General features: G+C 40.5%; 1 protein-coding gene across 1 annotated transcript in view; it reads right to left on the bottom strand.

Annotated features, from left to right (window-relative positions):
• LOC105449670 (heterogeneous nuclear ribonucleoprotein L) overlaps window positions 1-25,435 on the bottom strand; it is a 146,379-nt gene that overhangs the window by 62,015 nt on the left and 58,929 nt on the right. Inside the window, exons 4-5 of the mRNA XM_011689002.1 lie at window positions 25,065-25,150; window positions 22,969-23,065 (exon numbers count right to left, since the gene is read on the bottom strand). Coding sequence (XP_011687304.1) covers window positions 22,969-23,065; window positions 25,065-25,150 — 183 coding nt within the window. The remainder of the gene's footprint in view (window positions 1-22,968; window positions 23,066-25,064; window positions 25,151-25,435) is intronic.

Raw genomic sequence — 25,435 nt, 5'->3', positions numbered from 1 at the left:
TCGGCGACTGTGTGCTTATAAAAAAAAAACGGAAAAAGAAAATACATATATATATGTATGTCGAATGACATATTTTCCTTTCCGCAAATTATTTTCATTCATCATGCTAATTGCGTTTACGTTTCTCTTGTACTCGCAACGTTATGCAAATGTTTAATTATTCATCGATTTTCTCATGCATAACAAATTTATTCACAATCGATACGAGAGATTATGTTGGCGAATTGTGGGACCGTAGCCTTTAAACACACGCCTCCCGCCCATGCAGCGGTTTCGCAATGGAATTCCGACGGGATTGGACAGCGAGAACGTTTCAAAATATTTCAACGCGGCGGCTGTAATTCGCATTAAGAGTAGCCGGTATCGCGTGGCCGTCGTAAGTATTCGCGAATTAATCGGTGGCAAATGAAGTGTATAAGGCTGGCTTGCGCGCCGCGCCGGGCCGGCTCCGTCTCTGTCATATCAACGTCACGTGTCTGAAATACTCCGTCTATATCCGTCACTGCCCGACACCAAGCGGCTCGCATCAAGTAGGTATAACAGCAGTCGCGCTTACGTATGTTCGTATACGTATAACCACCGCAGGGCCGCCTTAATCCTTGAAATACTCCAAATCGTAACTCGTAAACATCGGTTAGCATTAATCCGGGGCTCGATAGCATTATTTCTTTTTTCCTTTTTCTGCACAGAACGGAAATAAAAGATTCGAGTCAATTAAGCTCTGTTCGACTCTGTAACTAATATTTATGAGAACGTAAATTTTGCACGAACGCGAATATTCTGTAGTTTTTTTTTTCAGCACAGGTATACTACAATTCGACACTCGTAATTTTTATTTCACGCAGTTTAATTATAAAAAAATATAGATTGCGTCAATATTATTAATATGTATAAATTCAAGTATCTTAAGACGGCCCTGCGGTGCATGACCGATTTCTGCGTGAGATCGTGTGGGTGGCTGAACGGCGCAGCATATGGGTTGTCCTGCTATCGGTTGAGATGCGCCAGAATTCCCGTTATTAACACTGTAACCGGAATCTCCCCGTCGCTATAAATAACGAATTCTTCAAACCACGATGGCACGATCTGGCGAGTTGAATAGATACTGCTGCTTCATGTAGAATGATCGTTAATAATCGAAGAAAAGAGACGCGCGAGAAGAGGAAGAGGATACAATATATAGGTGCGCGAGAAATTCGACTTTTGTCATCTAGTTAACTGTCGAATCTCCACGGACGTGCAAAATTTTCATGTAAAATTTATCTTAGGCGCGAGTCGTCCATCGAGACCAACAAAGAATTTGAATCGGGCCGGGAGGTATTTTGTAACTTTCCGTGAAGATAAGATTACATAGTTACGTGGGTGAGACGTGATATATAACCGCGCATAGCAAAGTTGATACCGTACTTCAAACGTCGGGTCTTCGGCCAAAGATCTCGGCCGCGCAAGTCATCTGCGGCGGATAAGGATCAACCGGAGAAAATTCCGGTAAACACGAGATCCGTTTTATTCCGGTCACACACACCGCTGCGCTGCGCCGCCGTCCTGCTACGTGACTGCTACGTAGATACGCGGCGCACCGAAGAGCCAAAAACGTCACGAAATTTCATCGCGATGATGGCGTGACTTCCGCGAATCGATGCAATCTTCTTTGCGGAACATCTTACGTAACGGGATGTTTTGAACAGCCGAATTGTGAGGGAGAATCGCCAGAGTTCAATAGAACTCTTTCGAGTGAATGGAGATTAAAGAGTGATGCGCGCCGGACCCCGGTGTGATTCCCTGAGGATCCTTTTAGAACCAGTATCGAAGGCAATTCGTCACTCGATCTCGAACTTTTTCCAAGGCATTTTTATCGTCCACTCGAGACGACGCGGCGGCCAGTCACCCATGAGATTAACAATCGAATGGACAAACTTCGGAATTAAACTTCGATAGGAAGACCTCCTAGAACCTCAAGTGCCGGGCATGTGACTGTATCTTATCGATAAAGACATCAGATGTCGAAAATTTGCGCAAATATTAAATCTTTATATAAAAAAAACTGTATTTGCAACGTTTCTAAAGATATGGCAAGCGTGATAAATACGTTTTAATCTTTAAATTACGATTTTTAAATATGAAGAATATTTTTCTCAACGTTTCCAAGGAAAGATATGGCAAGCATGGTAAATATGTTTTAATCTTTAAATTACGATTCCTAAATATGAAGAATTTTTTTCTTCTTCGAAGTGTTCAAGCAGTGTGCATTTATTATTGGTACAGAAAAGACCGTCATCTAAATATACCGACGGAGAATGACCGGAAATGGCTTTGGAGATCTTACGGAAAGAATGATGTCGATGTACCAAAGTATCAAAGGACATAAATTGGAATAGCGGAGTAATAGTGTCTGAAACTCGGGGCGCACGATGCCATCGTAAAATCTGTCAGTGTAACACTGTGACATCGAAAACCAGTTCGGAGAGTTTCAGAAACTTTTATACCCACTCTCACCAAATTTCGGGAAACTCGATATCGCCCACCCGGATCACTCGCCTCGTACCGAAATGCTGTCGAAGACCTTTCGCGGGAGTAAAAGAAAATTAGATTTCCCGTGTATTGAAGGCAAACGTTCCCGCAATTTAATTCGTGAAAAGAGAGCTGTGAACGTGGTCCACCATACTCAGCCGTCGTAATATCGAAACGCATTCGCGACGATGATTCCGATGCAAACTATTTCCAAAGAATTTCTGGCCGGAAATGAAAAAACTTAATGAAAATGGAATATATCTATATATGGAATATATCTTTGTATTAACGCGAAGACACTCTATATATTTTCAACTCCTTCGACTTTCAGTTCCTATTTCCGAATTCTTAACACTGATGTCCCTCGAGCCGCAATTCTCAACTCTAAATCCTCAATTTTCAACTCTGAGTTCTCAACTTTCAAATCTATAAGCCTTCAATTCTCTATCGGCTGCCCAATATCGTCACATAATTGTTAGATCGATGATTCTCATTTCGAAATTCGCGTTTACTGTGTTATCGCAAATAAATATCACAACTAAGAATAAAAGCGTACATATGTAAATTAAGAAACTGCCACATGGGGAAGCGCAAGCGCAGGCAACTACAACTGACGACTAACAGAGACGTAGAGCAGAAGGAGTTACATGGCCGAGCTGGTGTTGCATAATGTCGACGAGACAAGCGGCGCGGACCCATTCGTTATTTCAATTGCCTGACGTCAATCCTGTCGGGAACACGTGCAACTTCCGCAGGCGGCGGATACGGCGGTTTCGGACGATCCCGCCGTTCTCTGCCTAGTCGGTGCTGTAAAGTCGCCGGAAAATTCCGGAAGCAACACGCGGTAATTGTCGGTATCGGCCTCGGCTTCGGTTAAGCTCATTATCTGAGATACCTGTTCCGCCTGTGTTCGGCATTAATAAAATTCCGGACATGCAAGAAGGAGAGGAGAGAGAGAGAGAGAGAGAGAGAGAGAGAGAGAGAGAGAGAGAGAGAGAGAGAGAGAGAGAACGCCACGGCAGGGAATTGGTACCGTTGGGACACGAATGGGAACATGTTCCGCCTTGCGACGATATACCGGATTACCTCCGCTCTGAATTACAGTCGCGGTATTATCATCGCGCATGCCGAATTATTACGCCGCTTGATCATGCCAATGTCGCTGACAATAGGAATAATTAGCACGTGTTTATCTGTTAGCCTTTAGGCAGTAGTTTAGCCTTAGTAAGTAATATCACAATGGAGCCTTATAGACTTTTAATAATCACGCAAAGAGAACGGTTTTACTGGATACAGATTTGAAAATAATTTTATTGGACTATCAAAATAATTTTGTTGGAAACTAAAAAATGATGAGCATTTCTGTAAAACGTTTTTGATATACTAGTAACCAGCTTGAATTTCCAACAAAAATATTTTTCAGATTTGTTATTTCCAGCAAAATTTTTAGAACTTCCAACAAAATCGTTCTTTCCGTGTAGAAAGTAAAAGTAAGAAAATATAGATTATCTTATTTATAATTAAAAAAAAAAGTTATAAATATAAAATATATAAATCACCTCAAAATACATATTTTAATCATCCTCCAAGCATAAAACTATAAAATTAATATGAAAAATTATAATTTTAAGTTACAATTAAAAAATATGGTACAATAAAAATATGTAATCTTATATGTACTTATTTTAAATAAAGTATTTTTATTCTATAAAATAGAGTTAAGATAAATCATTTCGCGCGCGCTCTTTATTTTATTGCTCAGAACGTTATTAGGAACGTAATTCTTGGAGCGTGTGATTTCCTAATGAGACCGTAACTAACCACATTAGAATGTCATAGAGGGGCAGGCAGGAATCCTTAGGGAATGTCCTGAATGGACGACGCCGCGTTAAATATGCCTCTCGGCGTTATCGTCGTATTTCTCAACGCAAATCGGCGATTATTTTCGATGTATTATGCACATGCGAGCAAAAAAGCGTCGCCATCCCGCTAATGACACGTGTATGCATTAAACAAGAATAAACAAGTAAAAAAAACAATATCGCGTAATTAGGTTGATCGATCTGCCATTATGTAATTCTATATAATTTCCATAATTAATGTCGTTTGAAAAGAACCTCAATTAATTTCTATATAGAGATGCATTAAGGAAATTAAGCGCCGCGTTATCGAGGAACGTTACTTTATTAATTATAAACACGCATATAATATTTCCCATTAAAAGTTTCATACTGTTCTTCCTCTTTCTCCTCTTTTCACCACCGCTGACTACTACCGCTGTAGGTGTGTACATACATACAAGTGTATCGCTGAAAGCTTTCAGCATTGTGCTCGCTGTATTATCAAGTCAGTCGACAAATGCACAATCGCGTCGCTCGATTTGCTTCGAATGCACCCGAAGTGCCGCGTCGCGGAGCGGAGCGGCGCGGCGCGTCACCGAGTGCGATGCCGACGTAGTTCTTTCCGGACCAGTTGACGCGGTGCACTCGGTAGAGCGACGCGGGCGCGGCGGCCGCAAGCCAAGAGGCGCAATCGTGAAATTCCATCGGCGGCGGCGACGACGACGTCGTGCAAATTTCTTTAAAGTATCGACGACACCCGTCGTTACCCGGTGGATAAATGACCTCGCGCTATATACCGTCTCGTTTATTTTAGATAGCTCCGCTAGCTAGCTGGCTGCAGGTCGTTTACGGTAATGGATCGATCCACGCCCCGTTTTAATCCACGATGAAGTTACTCGGTGATCGATCAATTATCCTGGAACGAAGGAGGTTTGACTATCGAGCGATTAAGGACCGTATCAACGTCACCGTCTTCCGTGCAGCCGAGGCGATGCGGCGCGTTTTCCCCTGAGCACGACAATCTCGCTCCGGAAAGTGCATAATGGCTTTTAATAGTCTTCGGTCTTTCCTTACTTTCAGACGTTCGACAAAAACATGCCACAACCGCGACTCCCCAATGAAATAAGTTAATTACCATATTTACCTTGGTTAAAAAGATACGGTTAGCTACCTGCGGTACATCTTATTCGTTCCTCGCGAAGAACTTCACGTTCGAATGACAAGGGAACGACGTGCAGGTTTAATCCGCGGCAAGAGAAGTCGTATCCACACGGCAACATTATTATGTCACGACACAATCTTCGATAATAGGGCTATGGAAATAATTTTAGAAAGTCGCGAGACACGTCGTTCTCTTCGCGGCGCTTCGCTACGCTAACGAGACACACCGGTGATTTTAAATTCGCGGCGAGAGATGTTTCCATTCCGAGCACGTCAGTCACGAAGCTAGTTCCTGGACGAACGCGGGGGGGGGGGAGGAACGTCGTCCCTGTCTCTCTCTCTCTCTCTTTCTCTCTCTCGGTCGTCACGACACACGCGAGCGCGGATCCCTTCGACTGTCTGAGCACGCACGCGACGTATAATCGGGGATACGCTCGGTACGTGCGCCAGCCGATGACGGACCCGCGAGCGAGCTGCAACGATTCCGGGGCGGAAGCCGACTCGCGCCGCGAGAAACGGGACAAAAGTACAAAGCCACGTGCCGGGAATGAAAGGAGCGGAAGTGCACCGTTTTCATCCATGCAGGGAGGTCCGAGAGGAGAGAGCGGAGTTCATTCGGATCCGAATGTCGCGGAGGGATCGTTTATGCCGCGATAACCTTTAAGCCGGCGCATTGTATCGACGCCATACAGCTGCGGTGCACCATTTAATAACCGTCTCGCGTTCCACCATTGTTTCCGAGCGGTGCTAATGATATAATCGCGATTGACAATTCGATTCGCTGAAGAGTCGATTGGGTTTCTATTTTCCATCCGGCATTTCTATAGAAATCGATTCTCTATAGGGACCTTTTCGACGGTAATAAATTATGGAAATTATAATTCGCCATTTGGTTAACCGGAACAATATTGTGCGAGCTATTAGAACTAAATTATTATAATTATTATTTGCGTAAATAGTAAAATATGAAATGTAGGTATTAGATGTAATAACCAAATGGTAGTCTCTATATTTGTATAATTGATCGCTCGATATTTCTGCTGCGAAAAATTATATAAAAAATCATACTGATCAAGGATTCTGTAGATAAAAAAAAAGTAATAATTTTTAGACACACCGAGAGAGAAAGAGAAAAGAGTCATATAGAGATTGTAATTCTTTTTCCAGCTCGTTGGTCTACTATGTGTCGTGTTTGGGCAACGCGACGGAAGGCACTGAATCTCAATCACCGTGATTTCTTCGGGCGACGTTTTCCTGGAGACGCGACGCTCGTTGCAGGGCAACAGGTATTTAAATTAGCCCACTGCCTCTCGACGAGACGAACGACGGCGACGCGCTCGCGAGCGCGATGGAGGAAAGGTAAATGCGAAGAAGGACTCGAGAAACGAGGAACGACGAGGACGCTCCTCTCGATTGCCAATCGATATGTACGTGACCGGCTTTCGGAAGAGGAGCGACACGAAACAACGGTCTCTCTGTAACTCTCTCATGGCTACCATATTGTATTCCAAGCGGATCGCGTTGATTCGGTCAAACTGTAGGGACGTGCCGCAGAATAAACTCGCGAATTCGTCCATTCGTAATTATATTTGCCAGTCCGGATAATTGAAATAAAATATTGCGCTCGTTTGATTGGACGGGAACAGCTTACTGGGAACTTGTCTTTTTTTACCCCCGTAAAATTATGTTTGCGTTTAAAATGAAAAAGTTCTAATGGAGTGGACTTTATTTGGACGGAACAGTCATATAATAAAGCTATAATTGATAAAATTGAAATTCTCTTTGATAAATTATAACGAGCCAAATTTTATTCCTAAATTTAAAGGTAGGTACGTTACATTTTTTAGATACTTTCATTAACCATAATCCCATATTGAAATTAACTAATTGTGCAATTAATTTATATGCTCTTGAAATAAAACAAAAATGGCATCTCCGCCTAATTCAATTTACCACTATTTCATCGCTAACTAATCGGTTTTGTTGTGTAACAATTTGCATAACAAATTTATGACCCTCTTTGTAAGGTAAAAAATCCCTGCAAAGTCGTTCGCATTATGACGGGTAAACCGTAAATTTAACAAGAGCGCTTGAAAACTTTAAAGCAGCGCGCTGAACATCTTTCGAAAGCGAGACCCACGGAACGGCGAACTTTAATTACTGTAGGTTATTAGTCTTCCGCATCCGTAGGTATATCCGCAATATCGAGAGGCAAAAGAGCTCCAAGTTTAGTGATTTATAGACATGCCAAGTCCCGAAAAAGATCCGGCAATCCGGTAAAGTGGACCAACACACCGAAAATATACTGTTCGGAAATGTCGCAAGAGGCACTATATCGAGGAAACAAAAAAAAAGTGAAGAATCACAATACGCGAAATCGGAAGAAGCAGCATCGAAAATGTGTTATTCGTGAATTTATATATCTTTATTTTCCCTGTATTTTCCACCATGTATTTTTCAGATATTATTTCATCCCTCTTATCTCTCTATTGTGATTTTTCAAGATTTGGGACACACGGGGCAGATATTTCGAAAAAGAATATCTTCGGACAGTGACAGTTCGGGAACAATAGATATTCGATGTGTAAAACAATTTCGTAAGATTATTTGCGCAGAATATAAAGCGTAATATTGTTTCCATGACACAATTTTATTGAAATATTCAAACGTAATAATTAAATACGATTGAGCTGGTACAAAAATGTATACTTTATTATGATGTTCCCTCGATATTATCTCAATTCTTCCTCCCCCCATGGCCCATCCACTTATTTCAACAGATAGATTTCTCTCAAAGATTTTCTCGACGGCATTTTCCCCCGTCGATTCTATAGTGTGACCCGAAATTACGCGCGGTTGACCTGCGCTGCGATTGATGGGAGATGATTTCACCGCACGCGAAATACGTTATTTTCGCGGAACAAGCCCCCGTTCTCTCCTCGCAGAGGCGGCTCGTTCTCCACCGATAGCGAGTATCATAAATTAAAATTGGCATTCGCGGAGTGTGGAAATTAAACCGTTCCCGTGGTATACCCTGCGAAGGCCGGCGTTGCATTCGCGGCGAGAGAAATATCAGGGAGAAATGATGAAACATTCTTTATCTCTCCCACCCGAGCCCGCGGAATGAAATTATTTTTCCCGCTTGCGCTTCCGCGCGCGGAGTAAATCAAACAAATCTCTGCATAAACCAACCTCTTTCGCGCCGATATCCTACATTCATTAAATTATTACATGTGTGATTACGATATGGAGATTTGGATGATATTGAATAAATATACGCATACATATCGCTAACGAACTATTTAATTTCTCACGATATATAAATTCTAAAGTTATTTGCCTCGATTTAAGATTTATGTTATATTCATATTACATGTGGTCCAATATTGATAAATTATTTTCTAAATAACGTTAAATGCTAATGGAAAACATCACCGCGTGTTTATTAAATTTCACTGCAAAATGCGCGCGATTGCCAATTAATATTGCTACATCAAATTTGATATTATCTTCGTTTTGATTCAACAATGCTTTTCTGCGATAAATTCAAATTGCAACACATAGGATCTTTTAATGATTTTAGCAACTACCCGTAAGATTCTCCGAATATCAAATACGGCTTGTGCTTACACGCTATTTCGTTACTATGAGTTAGTCGTCCAGCCTATGCGAGATGCAATGGACTATGTAGGTCAACCATAAAAGGAAACTCACGGGGAAAACGAGCCCGTAAAATCTTGCGTGGCAACTTCGAAGCGCGCGCGCGAATCCATGAATTATAACAGCGCGAGCAACCGTTAAGGACGTTCGAGAGAGAGAGAGAGAGAATCATGGCGTTTTTAATGGCCTTTACAACGAGGGGGCGATTGCACGGTCGTGATTAAACTACGAGGAAACGGCTGGATAAAATATTTACGGAACTGGAGCGGAGTCGGATTTCGCGTGCATAACTCCGGATAGAGATCGGCGAGTACGTACGAAAACTGCGAAACGCGACACGGACTATCTATCTTTCCCGGTAGATATTACCGGGGCTGTCTATCCGCGTAGCGGAGATGCATTTTTCCCGGGCTTTGTGAGCCGCTCCACAATGCGCCGCGACGGAGTAAAGCGCTACAATAATTCTCCGCCCGACTGCGCGCGGTATGCCTTCTTATCTGCTTTGTAAGATGAATGTATTGGATTTGTCGCGGCATTATCTACGGATACTACTGCCGTAAGAATTATGACAGATAATAACGAAGTGGGCCATGATTTCACGATTAAGATAAACCGACCTTTTATCTACTCGAGTTTCACTAGACAAAATACACGTGGAATAAAAACCTTATGATTCTTTGCGGTCCAATCATGTTGAAAAATTTGAGAATGTCATTTTAAATTACATAAATTGAATTGGCCTTTGAATTTTAACCCAATTATCAATTCTCAATATCCGTGATGTAAGTAATAAAAATTCTAGAAATATTTACGAGTTTTTAAATTATACTCGCTTCGACAGTTAGAAGATCGCGTCTGCTTCGATGAAATTACGAGACATTAACAAAACGCGGTTTGTTTTATTTCTGCGTATTTTTCTTGAACAATTTCTACGTGAAAGCTCTCGTTTCATCAAGAGGACAGCCACCATCCATCCTTTTCAGTGAAAAACAACTCGTTGGTCGACATTTTCGAGAAAAGGAAATCACAGTCCACGAAGGAGAAAAGTGGAAATCACGTGAACTAAAATTACAAACATTTTCTCGAAGACTTAGGACTTAGAAAAGTTCATCTCGTACTTCAAGGAAAAATACTATGTACTATATTTCTTTTAGTTACACAATAAATATTTATATATTTTTTTTGGTATAAAAAAAGCTTCTATATATTTTATTTTTAAATTTATTAATTATATACATATTTTTTATTAATTATGTTTAAAAATTATCATCAATCTAATTAATTCTCGTGATAAATACGCGCAAGAAGATTATTAAATCGTATCGCTAATAATGCTGTAAAGTAAAAAAAAAATATGTTAAAAATTTAATGATTGCCCCGCGAGAGAACAAGGGCGCGTCAAAAATTTATATCCAGCAAACGCATTTCGAGGTGTAATCAGGTGAACGCGCGTAGAAATGTGCGCGGGGGAAAATTTAATTATCGTCATTTCGTCGCTTTACGCGTCTCGACCTCCACCACCATCAGCATTAGCCACTCACTTTTTATTATGCATAACGCTCGTCACGTTCGAACGAGCACGCGTATGAGTCTCGCGTTAATTTCCCTGCTGATACCGCCTCGTGAAAACACTTGATTCCACAGGCACGGAAACACCATAAATGTGTATGTGCAATCGATACAATCGTAGTCATGAGATAACGCGAGGCAGTGTTGCTAGCGAGCCTAATAAGTCTATCATATTCTGTAGATCAAAGAGAAAAAAATTTTTTTTAATAACAAAAATTTTATAAATAAAAAAATTTAATTTCCGTTTTTGAGAATAAAATAGAAAAGTTAAAAAAAAATTACAATTGTCCTTTTACATAAAATCATTCATTTGCTCACAGTAGCCTTAAAATAGCTCAATGATTTATATAAATATATTTCAATTATTTTACCGAGATATTTAATAGTCCTACCTCTCGCGTTTATTTATAGCGAGAATACAAGTGGATTCATGTAATGCTAATTTATCGTGTGCAAAAATAATTAAATAAATTAAAATAATAAAATATAGAAGAACAGAAACGGTTTATCGGCTAAAATTATATTTTAAGCGCGCTAGTTCTCAGCAATTAAATAATGGCGGGGAAAGCGTGAAATGCACGCGCATGAAATGTTTCATAGCAGCTGAACTCGAAATTCTCGGCACAGAGATTTAAAAAAAAAAAAAGTACACGTGCATATACATACATGTTTGATGGGCGTAAAATAATAGCGCGGAAATAATAATAGCACGACCTAGAAATAAATCTTTACTTTCGCGCGAATCGTAATCGTTGCCCGATAACACATGCGGAGTGATCGTAAACAATGTTAAAAATAAATTAGCCGAACTCAATGACCGAATACTATCGGCAAAATAAACGTCGTCGCGAGCTGCCGCGGCGGGCTTTAATCAACGTGGATAATTAATCCTGCACGAAATTGCAGACGAGGCACGTCGGCCACGTCGATGGCTTTAATTGGGCCGAGGGATCATCGAGCGATTCCTCACACTTGGCGGCCCTTAGATATCAATCGAGAAGTTTCTTAATAGCCGAGAGATATCCGACTCGAGATGCCGCGCAAGAAACCAACTTATTTACACCTCCGCCTGTTATTAAAGTTTCATAAAAAGTTCATTGGTGTTATCGACCCTCGTAACAGCCGACACTCCCATCTTCCCTATTGGGTACAGTCTCAACGCTTTACTCGGAATATCGAGGTAAACGAGCTTTCGTGCGGCGATCCAAATCCATAGAATATAAAATCAAAGTGCACCGAGAACTTTTATAACGTTGCTTATACAAAAATTCCAGTTATCGGGATAGCGTATCTCAATTTATATTTATAAAAGCACACGTCTTTCGTTAAAAATATATAGTAAATTCAAAGCTTCTTTAATAGTACTGCCGTTTTTAATATGATATTGTTTGAAGTTTGCGACTTTATATTCATATTTATTTTTACACGCATACCGATCTGTTATCTGTTATTAGTTTTACTGCTCAGCTAATATTTTTTTATTTTCTTACATACAAATACTACGTACATGCAAATTCAATTCAATAAAATAAATAAAAATGGACGTAGTACAGATTAAAGTTAACTTATTGGACTATGTTACGTAAAATATTTCTTGACTTTTTTCTTCTATATTTGTTATACATATGTATACTGAAACAAATTTCGAAGTATTATCTTTTTATTTTGCTTCAGTTTATGTAATATTTAATCCTGAAATAGAGAGGGACCAAATACAGATCTCAAATCTTTTTAAGAAAATATTTGGAAAGATGAAAAAAGGAAAACAAAATAACATATCAAAATATTAACAATTCTTTCCTATTATATTCTATAGAAATAATAACTTATTTTTATCTTATACATATATATATATATATGTACAATATATCCTGTTTCGGTCCACGAGATATGAATATTATAAATATTATTCAAATATAAGCTCCAAAATATTAATACTTTATCATTTTACAAAATATTAATATTTTACCAATTTATTTCTTTATTTTTGCTTTAATCTTTCTCATTATTCATTTTAAAAAATTCGAAAATTTAATTAATTTCCACATAACACTAAAATTAAAATAAAATGATATATAAATTATTAATATATCATTTCCTACCTAGCTGTCAAAAATTTACGTTTTTTATCTACATTAATACCTTATATATAAAATGCCTTAATAAGTTTTGTATATCATATATGTATACATATAATAAATCAATAAAAAATAAATTATATCGCAGGCATTACATTTCAAAGATTTTTCCTCCTCCTTCTTCTCTTAGATTCCTTCGTTTCTCCTTTGTGGTTCCGTTTCTAACTTGCGAAACATTAATTACGATCGCGTGTACACTAATCACTAAGACATGACGATTGCGCGATACTTTTCACGGCACTCCCGACGTTAATCACACGCGACGCGCACTTCGCTATGCTACAACGAGGAAAATAATGCGAGAAAATGCGCAACGGATATCAGACGGTTTTCAGTTATTCGATTAGACGACTCGCATGTTGTATGTACAATTTGCTCTTTTAATCCGAAAGTAGCATTCAGATCGACAGAGAATTTTAAACGCGCGCGATAGGTATATTCAGATCGAGGTTATTAAAACATCATTATCGCTCGTGAATGTCGCTTCGAGTTTTCCAACTAATAGATCGCGAGAAACATTTGTCTCGGTGAAAGCAATGAAAGTAATCATCATTTCGAATATTTATGAATTGTAATAAATATTGGAGATTATAATAGTGCAATCAATTAATCATCAAATATTCGTAGAAAATAATCGTATTTCGAATTTGCTGATACTTCTCTCGCGTCTCGAGCAATCTCAGAGAATAATACGACGAGAGCACAGCGTGAGCCGTCGTCACCTCGCCGCGCGAATGATAACAAATCGCGTGTGTAGTAAGCCGCGGCCGCAAAGAATACATAAGAATCAATAAGCGACGAGTAAGCTACCCAATCTGTAGCCGAAATATCTAACGCATGTCAATTCAAATCCACGCCCCGATAAAGGATAAGTGCAGATATGTCGCAATAAAGTAATATAACGTGTAACTTTAATTTTCTAGTCTCTTTGATGTTTACTTCGAATAAACGAATCGGGTCAAGCATCCGCTTCGACGAACATTATTTCGACACGTTTTACGAATCACTAGCTGTACGAGTTAATTAGTCGCGTGATGACTTATGATTCGTGATTCGTTCTCGTAAGGAGCGATCGCTTGGGAACTCTCGCGGTACTTGTCGCGATTGCGTTTTCCAAGAAACGACGCGACGATACGCGGAACTTGCTACTCGCCCGCCCCACTCGCTCTCCGTATAATGATAAGAAACCGTCTCGCGTCTCGGCGCGTGAACGATAACGCAGAGTCTCAAGAGTCTCGGCGCGCGAGCGGAACGGCGACCTTGTATGTACATACACAATAGCGTGCTGCACGTCGCAAATACAAGCCCAATTTATCGCCATGAAAAATATTCAGCGTATTGCAAAACAGAGTGACGCGCGTGTTCCGAATATATCCTGTGTTCTTTATGTTTCAAGTCACTTTCGATAAGACTATACTGTCGCACATTAAATCCAACATTCGTCCAAAGGCTTTAAAATTTATATCTGCGTGTGTAGTAACAGGAGAAAAATTTAAAATGTAATATTAGCTAAATAATGGTATTTATGCGATAAAAATCGATAGACGCAGTTGTAAGCCTAAATAACGTTAATTCCACGTGGCACATTATCGATCAAATTTAATCACGTATAATTACCGTAATCTTTTTAATGAAACTTTTTCAACTGTAATCTCTAGAACATCCTATGTAGGATTTGCGTTCTTAGCTCTTCGCAACATAAATGCGTAAAAATACGTAAATGTCAAATTGCATCATGTGTGTACCATAAAATGTGATGTGCCATCCGGTCCGCCATTAGTGCTCTTAAGCTTATATCTTTACGTATTTACGCGCTAGAAAAGCTGCGATAAAGCAGCACACAGCGCGCGGCGGAGCTCTCTACCAATCGTATGCCACTTTGTTCAATGTAATCGTAACATTTATCATTGCAGACTTCGCTTATGCACATTGAGATACGATTAAAATTTGCCTTTTGATTATCATTACCATATAATGCATATAATTTTATATTATTTACATATAAAGTGCGCATCCCCTCTACCGTTCTTCAATTTCAGATAGCACATTCGAGATGATGATAATAAAATTTCCTTAATTCAAAGAGAGTGAGTGAGAGAGAGAGAGAGAGAGAGAGAGAGAGAGAGAGGGAGAGAAATCTAATTTAGAGTCGCTTCTCCACGCTTCCGAATAATTTCGCGGAATTTCTCCGTACACGCAATTCACGGCTCTTCCCCATTACCCAACTACGAGAGTTTAGTACAAATAATGTATGTAAGGGTTATTTGTCGAAAGTAAATATACGTTACAGAATTTCTATTACTCTAATTATAACGATGAGGCCAAATATAATAATCCATTCGCGCAAGTGAAAAGTCGGTGAATTTATCTACCGAGACGCCTCATCTTTTCGTAATGTTTCATGAAAATTTAAATCTCTACAGCTTGAAATTTCTTTGTAGAGTAGAACACGGAGACTATTTGAGAGACGGTGATAAATTAAGCTATTCAACGCCTGCAAGAACAAAATGATTGACGCCGCCTAAGCTGTAACGTAAAAATTATCTAAAAATCTTGACAAGACCGCTAAATATTAATTATTTTACAACTCTCTCGAGAAGATGAAAAAGGGGCGAACTTTCAAGAAGATAAAAAGGGTGAAAAACTTTGCTCCTTGAGTTTTGAGCGAGCGATCTGCCGTGTCTATCCCGCGGTGATTCGCTATCGCCGGAGCGGCAAAACGATTTTTAGATTTGTTGCTTGTCGACAAGGGCCGATGATTGATGACGCGCGTATTCGACGAGCGGCAAATCGAACAAGTCCAAAGACTTTTTCTCACGGAGGAGGAAACTTCCAAACTTTGCCCTGTATCCCTCGCCGGAGAAACCCGGAGCAATCGGACCGTTTCGCGCCGTTGCTGGATTTGCAATTCAAAGCGAAAAGTAAGGATTTCCTGACGCACACCGACCGGCGCGGCGCGGCGACGGACTGGCACATGCCGGCCGCGTTTCAGAATTTAACACCGATAACCCGTGACCGAATTAATCGTCGCATATTAACGAGGGTACGAACTCGGGGCGGCGTTAATGTCCGGATCATAGTGTCGACCGTATGAAATCGCTCTTTTGAAAAGGTTGGGCGCTTTAGAAAGCACGCGGGACTTTTCTTTTATTCACGGTGTTCCAACGTTAATTTGCAATTCAAAACTTCGAACCGAAAGAAGGACAATTAACATTTCGTTTCACGAGCCCGTGAAACGAAATCCTAACGTGGAAACATACACGAGAGCTAATTTGTATAATTATATCACAGCCATTCAATCGTTCGTATTAAAGAATATTTATCCAAGTCAATAATTATAATTAGTTAATATTAATAAGCGCGGCGCCCTTACAAATTTCCACGCAAAACGTTCATTTAGAGAGCGCGCGGGAAACGCATCATGTCACATTGCGTAATGACATTTTCTACATAATTACATAACTTTGCATTCGTATTAACATATTAAACAGTACGCCGACTAACAATCCGTCTGTCATTTTCACGTGAGACATGAAAATCGCGTGATTATATATATTTCTTCGCTGCGCGCAGCGAAAATTCGAATTTCTAAATTAAATGATGGATGACCGAAAATCCACGATACGATCGAATGAAATCTTTATTCATGCTCGTAATTATTTTTTCCACCCTTTCCATTCTTCGCGATTTATCAAGATGAAACTGTGCTGAGCGAAAAAGAAAAACCACATTCAATTTTATGGAGCTTTATATTTTGTTCGAGCAAAAAATTACCATAAAAAAAAAGACCGAGACCGTTTTGCGTATGAGAGTTTAAGTGCTCCTATTGGCTAAGGGTTAAAGTGCATTAGATGATAAAGCGTTAAAGGTGTGACGGCTAAATGTAGAATATAATAACAACCGTCCCAGCGTTAGTGGGTGACGGTGTGGCATTACGTTATTGCAATATTACGGGCGCGACGCGCGCGTATAGGTTCGTTCCATTAGAGTACTTGTAATCCAGCAATTTCACAATTTCACATCGTAATTTGAGGTGGTTATTCGCACGCGAAATGACACGGTAGAAACAACAATAATGATCGCCTACGGAGCGAGAGAGACAGCGTGTGTTCGTACATCGGTCGAGGGACGGAGATAAAATGCAGTGTGACCGCCGTCCATTACACGAAGCGTGTAAAAGAATGGACGGATCGACGAGAGGAGACGTGTAACTCGCGGTAAACGTTACGCCGTGTCGCTATACAGCGGTATGTAGCTGTACAACGAAGGTATAATGACAAGTAATTATAATAATGAAAATAAATGATTCTGTGCAATGCGCAAGCTTCGAGATATAATGCGTCCGTAAAACCGGCCAGGCCCGATATCTTTCGAAAATAATGGCTATTAATATTCTCTTACAGTATACACGTATAAGTGCACGTTACGTATAAGGGTATGACGTGATGTAACAGGCTTTTCCTTCATTAACGAAAACCTAGGCGCGATGCTAATCGATAAGTCGATAAATAGACCTTTTACGTAAATATTTAATTAATATAAACGTTAATTATCACGCTTTTCCCCGCGCGTGAAATAACAGAATGGCGGTGCAGTCTCTTGGATCGATAGCAAGATAATCCGCGGTGTGAATACAGCGCGGCGTATCCGCTCGCCATGATAATGGCATTGATAATGCAATTTCAACCTTCGCAATGATATACCTTAATGCGGCCGCACCACAACTGGTGGATTCACGCCTGTGATTCGCAAAGTCGCCGAAAATTACGCTTCTTCAAAATCCCACGGCCACTTTCGGATAGCAGCCACGCCGGTAATTGTTTTTTATGCGTCATTACGCTCCCCGTAACGGGTGTTTTCCACAGAGCGCGATATTGCCCCTGTTATTTCCTTCATACGGAAAGAAAAGTGCCCGACGCGGGATAAATGCCCCATGAGTAATTACGAAATTTGCATTCTTCCATTTGCGCGGGCGGGAATCGCGGCGTCATGCAAAACAAATAAGTGAAAAATAGAATTCGTGTGATGTAATCGAGGCGGATATTATTCTCCTTCGCATTTAGCACCAATGATATGCGTGGCAAATACTTTGAAATTAAAATTTCCTCCGCAAACATACTTCCTGTTTTTTTTTAAAGGCGATTTGTATAAATATAGTTGATTTTTAGACAACTAGATTCTAATCTAAAGGAAATTTCTATTCTAAAGGAAATTTTAATTTCAAAGTATTTGCCACGCATATCATTGGTGCTAAATGCGAAGGAGATAATATGCGCCTCGATTACATCACACGAATTCTATTTTTCACTTATTTGTTTTACAAATCGCCTTTAAAAAAAAACAAGAAGTATGTATGCGGAGGAAATTTTAATTTAATATCTAGATAAGACAACGTCGGAAGGTGAAAAGCTACAGGAACAAAAAAGGATGGCACTTGAAGAAACGCTTTAAATAAATCGTTAAAGTTGACTCGAACTCGATCGAGAAATCCTTTAGAATTAAAGGGCTGGCAATCGTCCCGAGAGACATCCAACATGAGCTTGGCACTTCTCGTTGTCTTTTACACTCGCGTCGTCTCTACTACTTCTCCTTTTTAGATTTTAAGAGGGCCTCGTAAAACACGTCGGACGCGTGCGTGGCGTTCGCGCTCGGGTCGTTAATGTCGCTCCAATGGCGAGTAAATACTTTCAATTCCTGGCGATACTCTCCGTCCGATAAATTCGCGCGTTTTCGAGGGCGGTAAGCCAGCACGTAGAGCAACTTTGTCAATCTGTCCTTTACGATATTCGCCGGAATGAAGATCTCTCGCCGCGGCCGGCGCGGCGATTCGCCGGGCACGTCGCGCGCGCGTCCGTCTTATCGTCACCCTGCCGCTCGAGAATTATGATAGCGGCGACGGAGGGGAATTTAATTCCGATTTAAAGTTCCGGAAGTGAAGTTCCGACGACGCGGGGCCCTCGCGCGATAACGTACAGTGGCGTGACACTTAAATTAATCTGACTTCACGCTCCGACTGAAGGAAGAAAAACAAAACGCCAATTGAATCGTTACAGTTGTTATAACGTCGCCGCCCGGCTCATGCACACCGTCGAGATAACGAATAACTTTATCGGCTTTTTCAACTTCAATAAACAATCTCGTTTCCTCGCCGATCCGTGGCGAATGAAAGTTTAATAATGAAACTTTGAATATTGCACTCTCAAGGAACGAAGATAACGGGGTATAGGCGTTACGGGGTAAAGATATGGGTGCACGTCGCGCGAGCGCCAGCAATATCGAACGAATACACTCGAGGCGGAGAAATTTCAGGAAGGAAAAAGAGAGCTTAGGTGGCGGAACAATGGATGGAACGTGCTAATTCTGGCGAATGTTTCGAGATCAGTAATAACGTCCCCGAAGCAAAGGGACAACGAATTCCTGAGGGGGGGAAAAAACGTTAAAAACACCGCACGTTTCGCAATGAAAGGCGCGTTTGAAAAGTTACGGGAAAAAGAGGAAACAAGAAAAAGAAGCGTGTAGTGTACGGATCGGTGCGCAACGTTCTTTTGTAATGTGTGATCGCAGGAGCGACAAAGTCGCGCTATCAAGTTACTCTAAAAGCAAAAAAAAAAAAAAATTTGCGGAAGAGTACGATGGAACACGCGCTACTCTTTATAGGTTTTAAAACTCGCAGACAAGAGAACACCGTTGTAAAACGGGGAAGGGTCTCTCCGTAGACGAGTCTCCGCTTCTGCGCCAAGCAATCTCCGCAAGACCGTGTCTAATCGATACGACATTGTCATTCCGTCCACGTTTGTTCTTATGAAAAAGAAAAAAAACTCCCGACTCGCAATAGAGAGAAAAAAAACTCCAAACTCGCAATAGAGAGAAAACGCGGACGCAGTTCGAGAAGGGGCGCTCCGAAGGAGGATGCATCCGAAGGGATTTGCAGTACGCGATACTCCGGGTGGAGGCGAGGGAGGGGAGGAGAAGGAGCTTGCTCAAATATTCCTCCGATGTATCCGATACGTCTGCGATACTTCATCCTCGCGCGCAGATGCACACGCGTACCCCGTAGATCCATCGGCATGATTCATGCGGCTCATGCGTGGCGGCACAGCCGACGCGCGCTTTCCAACAAGCACGGCCGCTATTTGGCAGGCCTTTCTATTGGCAATAGGGAGATAAGGGGTGGGTAAGCTCCTGTGACAGGCTCCGCCTCGAAATCCAATTTCGAGCTTTGGGCTCTGCCTTCGGCTCTATTTTCGCTAGCGCGCTACCGACGCGTCTCTAGAGCTTCTCCGGTATGCGCATATTTCTATCCCAAATTTTTGCCGACATTTCCACGACGACGCTCCTCGTCCGAGACTTTGTATTACTCACAGATTGTCTCCGAATTAATCCGACTTTATTAAATCCTGGATCGCTCTCTTCAAAGTTTTCTTTCCTTTCATTTTAGTCATCAGACTAAAAAGTCTGAGGACTAAAAGCAATATATTGAGTTCGTTATATTGCGTATAAATTTAGCGAGTGCTGTTTCGGTCATATAACGTCTCCTGCCGTACTTATTTACCGTGACATACTTTTCAGCAAAAGCTTTAGAAACTGTACCCAGTTATTTTATTAAACTTTTTGTACCGTGTTGTTAAGCGATTACCTTTAACCTTTCCAAAAACAAACAACGTTTTCGTTGTAAAGAAATCAGTCGATTAACTGTACTTCAAGCGCGATTTCAAGTACGTACTCCAACGGCTGCGGGAGAAGCAGCTGGTGCGCGATATTCGAACGAAAAATACAGTCGACTTCGCCAATAAATATCTAACATTTTCCAATATGACCCGCATACGGTCGGTGGCAAGGAAGCGATCGGGAAGGATAACAGCGAATCGAAGTAATTCCGAGTTGCCTGCTCGAGCAAAGCGAGCGAGAAAATAATGTTATCGTCGACCATTGTCGTAATCATTATTTTCGCTGTTCTATGATTGGATTTCGTTATGCAAGAAGAAACTAGATCGTTACTCTTGAAATGGAGTTAGCGATAAAAATGTCGTGAAGTTTGAGCGTAAAAAAATCGTGAAGAAGTGTGGCACGAAGACACATTTTTGCCGAAGGAGAAAGATGGGCTCTAAATCTGATCGAATCTTCGAATTTTTCTTGCCGCGGCGAGCAATGTACAACGTTTTGCAAACACGAGTCTATCACGAGTTTTCTATAACGAATTCTTTCCTTTCGGAGCAAAATATTTTATCGACACGAGTCAATACTTCATATGATAAGGGATAGATAATTCCTTCTACAAGTCTCAATCTTGACATGATTGAGACTTGTAGAAGGATAATTATATCCGATACGATCTGAGCGCACGTGCGTCACGTCTTCGTTAATTAACGAGCAATTTTGTTATAATACTGCGCTTCGTTAATATTCGACTGCTCATTTCTCGCGTGTTTTTCCGCAGGCATAATGTGGTGTGTGTTCGCGCCCAAGAGAGAGAGTGTGCTTTTATGTGCCACGAGTCACTTTTTCTCCCCCATAGCAACCACCGTCACGAGCCTAATGTGCCGGATATTCCTTTCAACATCTCTGTCACGAGCTGACATCGAGATCACAAAAGCGAAAAACGAATTACGACTTTTTGGGGCTGACGCTAATAATGTCTGACGGTGCCGAACGGGGGGGGGGGGGCGCGTAAGTATAAGAGAGAAGCTGTTTTGAAAAGCATACGATCTTTTCGTGATAGAAAAGTCGATTACGAGAAGGCAAAGGTCGTTAATCGAAGTCGGCGGTATAATTTTTGATAGATACTTCTTGAAAACGTTACTCGGGGGAACAATACTCACCGCGGCACTTTAGCAACGAACGTTTGTTCGTTCAGTGGCAGTATTGTGTGTATGAACGAAGCTTAATTCTTCTCGCGTGAAAGTCGCGACAGGGGCGTGAAAGAGTGCAGCTGTTTGCCGTGTCACGCTAATGCGCGCGGTAGGTAGGTAGAATCAGATAAAAACCGGTTAATCCATCTTATGCCGCGCTCGTTCGTTACAAGCGTTAAATTACATGATTTACGACAGCGCGTCGGGTGCATTGATTACGATAAGTTACTTAAATCGCGACGATTTAAGTTTCTGTCGACTCAGATTCAATGACTCGACGAGAGAGAGAGCTGGCGTAATTATGGAAACAGAAGTCGTCTTACAACAGCATTATAACGTCCATGCACGAAAAGATAATACGTTTCGCTTATTACATAAAAAAATCTGTTTAAGTATGAATGCAATACCGTGGGTGAATTTTGCAAATCATTCTGCATTAAGTTGTAAACTGTGTGTAAATTGAATAAGATTTCATTCAAACTGAATTTTCTGATGAAATGTTTTGTACAGAATAGTCGATATTTCCCTGTTAATATCCCCTTTGACAAATTCGGAATGTGTTATTACTAAACGAAAATTCGATCGAAAGCCATTATTAACAGTCATAGCTATTTAATATCGAAACATCTTGATAATTAAATCTCAAATTAAATCTCTTTCGCGTCAGATTTCTATATTTATTTCATCAATTCTATAGTCGGATTTTATTTTAAATTTACGGGAGGAAAAGATTAAATTTTACGTTCGTCAGTAATAATTTATGGTCGAAAGAAAATGCGATAGCTCTAAAATCTTCATAAATTAACATAATTTATATCCTCCTGCAGTTATAAATAATTTTTCATTACAGATGGACTGTGAGTGCAATTAAATCAGCTTTATCAATTATATCGGTATACTTAAATTAAATGTCGCTGATAAATTGCGAATATTAAATAAAATTTTCCATTACGAGAGCGCTCGTGGTGTTGCTAATTAGAATTGATAACAAGTCGCGTAAAATAGATGGCGCAAATAGGTTTTCCGAACTCTTCCCCGTTAGCGCGAGTGGCATTATGTAAAATACTCTGGACGACAGAATTTTTTTTTTTTTAAACGGTTCCTCTTTTTTTCATCGTTTTTTAAGGTCGGCAAATGCGATCCGCCTTACCGTTGCGCAGCATTTACATATCTAAATTCGCATAAATTTTCTTTCAAAAGAGGAGGATAATTACGGAAGGTAATTGCTGACGTACTCACCTTTGCGAAGTCAATTTTTAGTGTGCAGCAGCCGGAGTATATGTCTGCCCCATGTAGCGTTTCCTTTGCTCTGGTTGCCGATTCCACCGTGTCAAACGTGATGGTCAAAATGGTCGGTTAAGGATATATAGCATTTGTAATGTATATATATATATATAAAATGTGTGTGTGTGTGTGTGTGTGTGTGTGTGTGTAAATTTCAAAATTAATTCGTGTAGAAATTTGATATTTATAAAAATCTAAAAGCTGGTTGAAGTTTGGAACGTTCCTGGAGCGATTTTTTTTTTAATTATTAGTAGTGATTTGTTCCATTTCTAGCTTCGCATAGAGTAACTCATAAGTGCCACAAACACAATACAAAATATTTCGATAAAATACACGTGTCGGAAGGCACCGTTATGCTCGATAAACCACCCCCCGGTCACTTAAAAAATTCCAGCTATGCCAAAAATGATTTAGCCCATTCCTACTTTTGCACAAAGTAACTCCTAAGTGCCAGACACAAAATAAAAAATGTTCCGATCGAATGCACGCGTCGGAAGGCACTTTTATGGCTCGATACCACCCTCTCGGTCATTTAAAAAATTCTAAATACGAATGGAACAAATCAATTTTGATGTAGAATTTTTTAAGTGATTGGGAGGGTGACTTATTGAAGGGTGCCTTCCGACGCGTGTACATACTTGATCGAAATATTTTGTATTGTGGCACTTATGAGTTATTCTATGCGAAGCTATAAATGGGACAAATCATTTTTTTAAAATCGCTCCAGGAACATTCCAAACTTCAATCATTAATAATAACATGTAAAGTTACGTGTTTGTTATAATTACCATGTTTTCACTTGTGCGACTAATTAACAATTAAATTTGGAATCACTTTAAACGTTCGTATCGCTTTAATACAGTTATAAATAAAAGAAAAGATCGAAAAGATGCAACAAACTAACTTCAAGTATAATTACCATACAAATTGAATTGTACCGTTCAGCAAGTTTTACGGCAAATGCAATAAAATGTAACGTTCCGACAAGGTGGAAATCTCACGGAATTCACTGCGGCATTACAATGTTGTTTTCCCGCAAAGTGGCCGTCGCGCAGTATAAATCCAACATGACGTGAAGCTCTAACGAATTTATAGTCACGCGGGACGCGGCTTGACTATTATTTGGATCGTAATAGTCCGGAATACACTCCACCGGGCGGAGAGTCGCCGAAAATACGGGTGCGTCGCTTCCGCGGTGAAGCTCGGGGCGCGCTGCGAGACGTACTTGCATGCGAAAAATTCACGCGGAAAAGAGTTGGCGGCGAAAAAATCAAGCGTTCCCCGTCACCGAGCTCGAATCCCCGTTATAAATCTTCATTACGCCGGTAACGGCGGTGCATGTCTTGACAAAGTTTCCGCACGGCTCGAGAAAGCGTGTCAAGACGAGGAGAGTTGATCCCGCGGGCTTCGAGTTCGCGCCGATGGTGACCCTTGACTCGCGTGTTCAACGAGCATGTTTTGCTCCCGAAGTTTACCGCGTAAATCAAATTCATGCGAAAACGCGACGGTTTAGTCGTGTAAAATAAATCGTTATTCCCCCGGCGGCATTGTACGAACTGTGACGACGCGCTCCTTGCGTATTTTTCAAATCGATCCCTTTGTACAAAGTATAAAAGTCCTATCACTCGGCTTGTCAAAATTTCAATGGCAATACCCTTCGATAAATTTGAATTTTACTTTTAATGAAATTTCCAGGAAAATATAAGACGACGACGAAATTTAATCGATTTTGAAAATTAAAAAAATTGTAGCGGACCGAACATCAGGGAGTAATAACGGCTCTTTGTTAGTTCTTTATATATACAGCATGCAACATCTGCGGTCGTAAAATATAGCATTACGCTCGGCGAACAGAACGTTAGCGGTACATTTCTCGGTAATTTACTGCGCGACTACAACTGTATTTAAAGCGTTAATTTACGCAGTTGAGAGTTATGCAGTGTTCTTCCGAGAATCGTTAACGCAAATTGACGAAATTGCGGCGCGGCGAGAGGCACCACAGGGTGCAATAAAGGCACTAACATAGTGAAATGTGTTATTGAAAAGGATATTCAACCATAGCCTGCACGCCGTTTTTCTTAAAGATTACGATGCGCTGAACCTGCCCGCTGGGCGCGCTGATCGTGTGCAACACTTCCTGCAACAGAAAAGAGGAATGCACTTTAACAGATGTATGCGAGGATATTTTAGGAGAACATTTTCACACTTTGTTGATTTAGGCGATGGTGCATCACTTCTCGGCGAGTTCTCCGAAGGGAGCTTCAAAGCCGAGAAATGTGGATATTAATCTCTAATTGAACGCATCTCGAGTTCCAAATTAAACAATTAAGAGGAACAAATAATATACAACTATCAATCTAAAAAAAAACATATAAATAAAATGTTTCGTCAATACACGTATTTTTTTATATAAAACTTCTAC

This window comes from Wasmannia auropunctata, unplaced genomic scaffold (genome assembly GCF_000956235.1).
Source record: "Wasmannia auropunctata unplaced genomic scaffold, wasmannia.A_1.0 LD336074.1, whole genome shotgun sequence".
NCBI lineage: Eukaryota > Metazoa > Arthropoda > Insecta > Hymenoptera > Formicidae > Wasmannia > Wasmannia auropunctata.
Note: the sequence above shows the minus strand (reverse complement) of the source record. Positions and strands in the feature narration are given on the sequence as shown.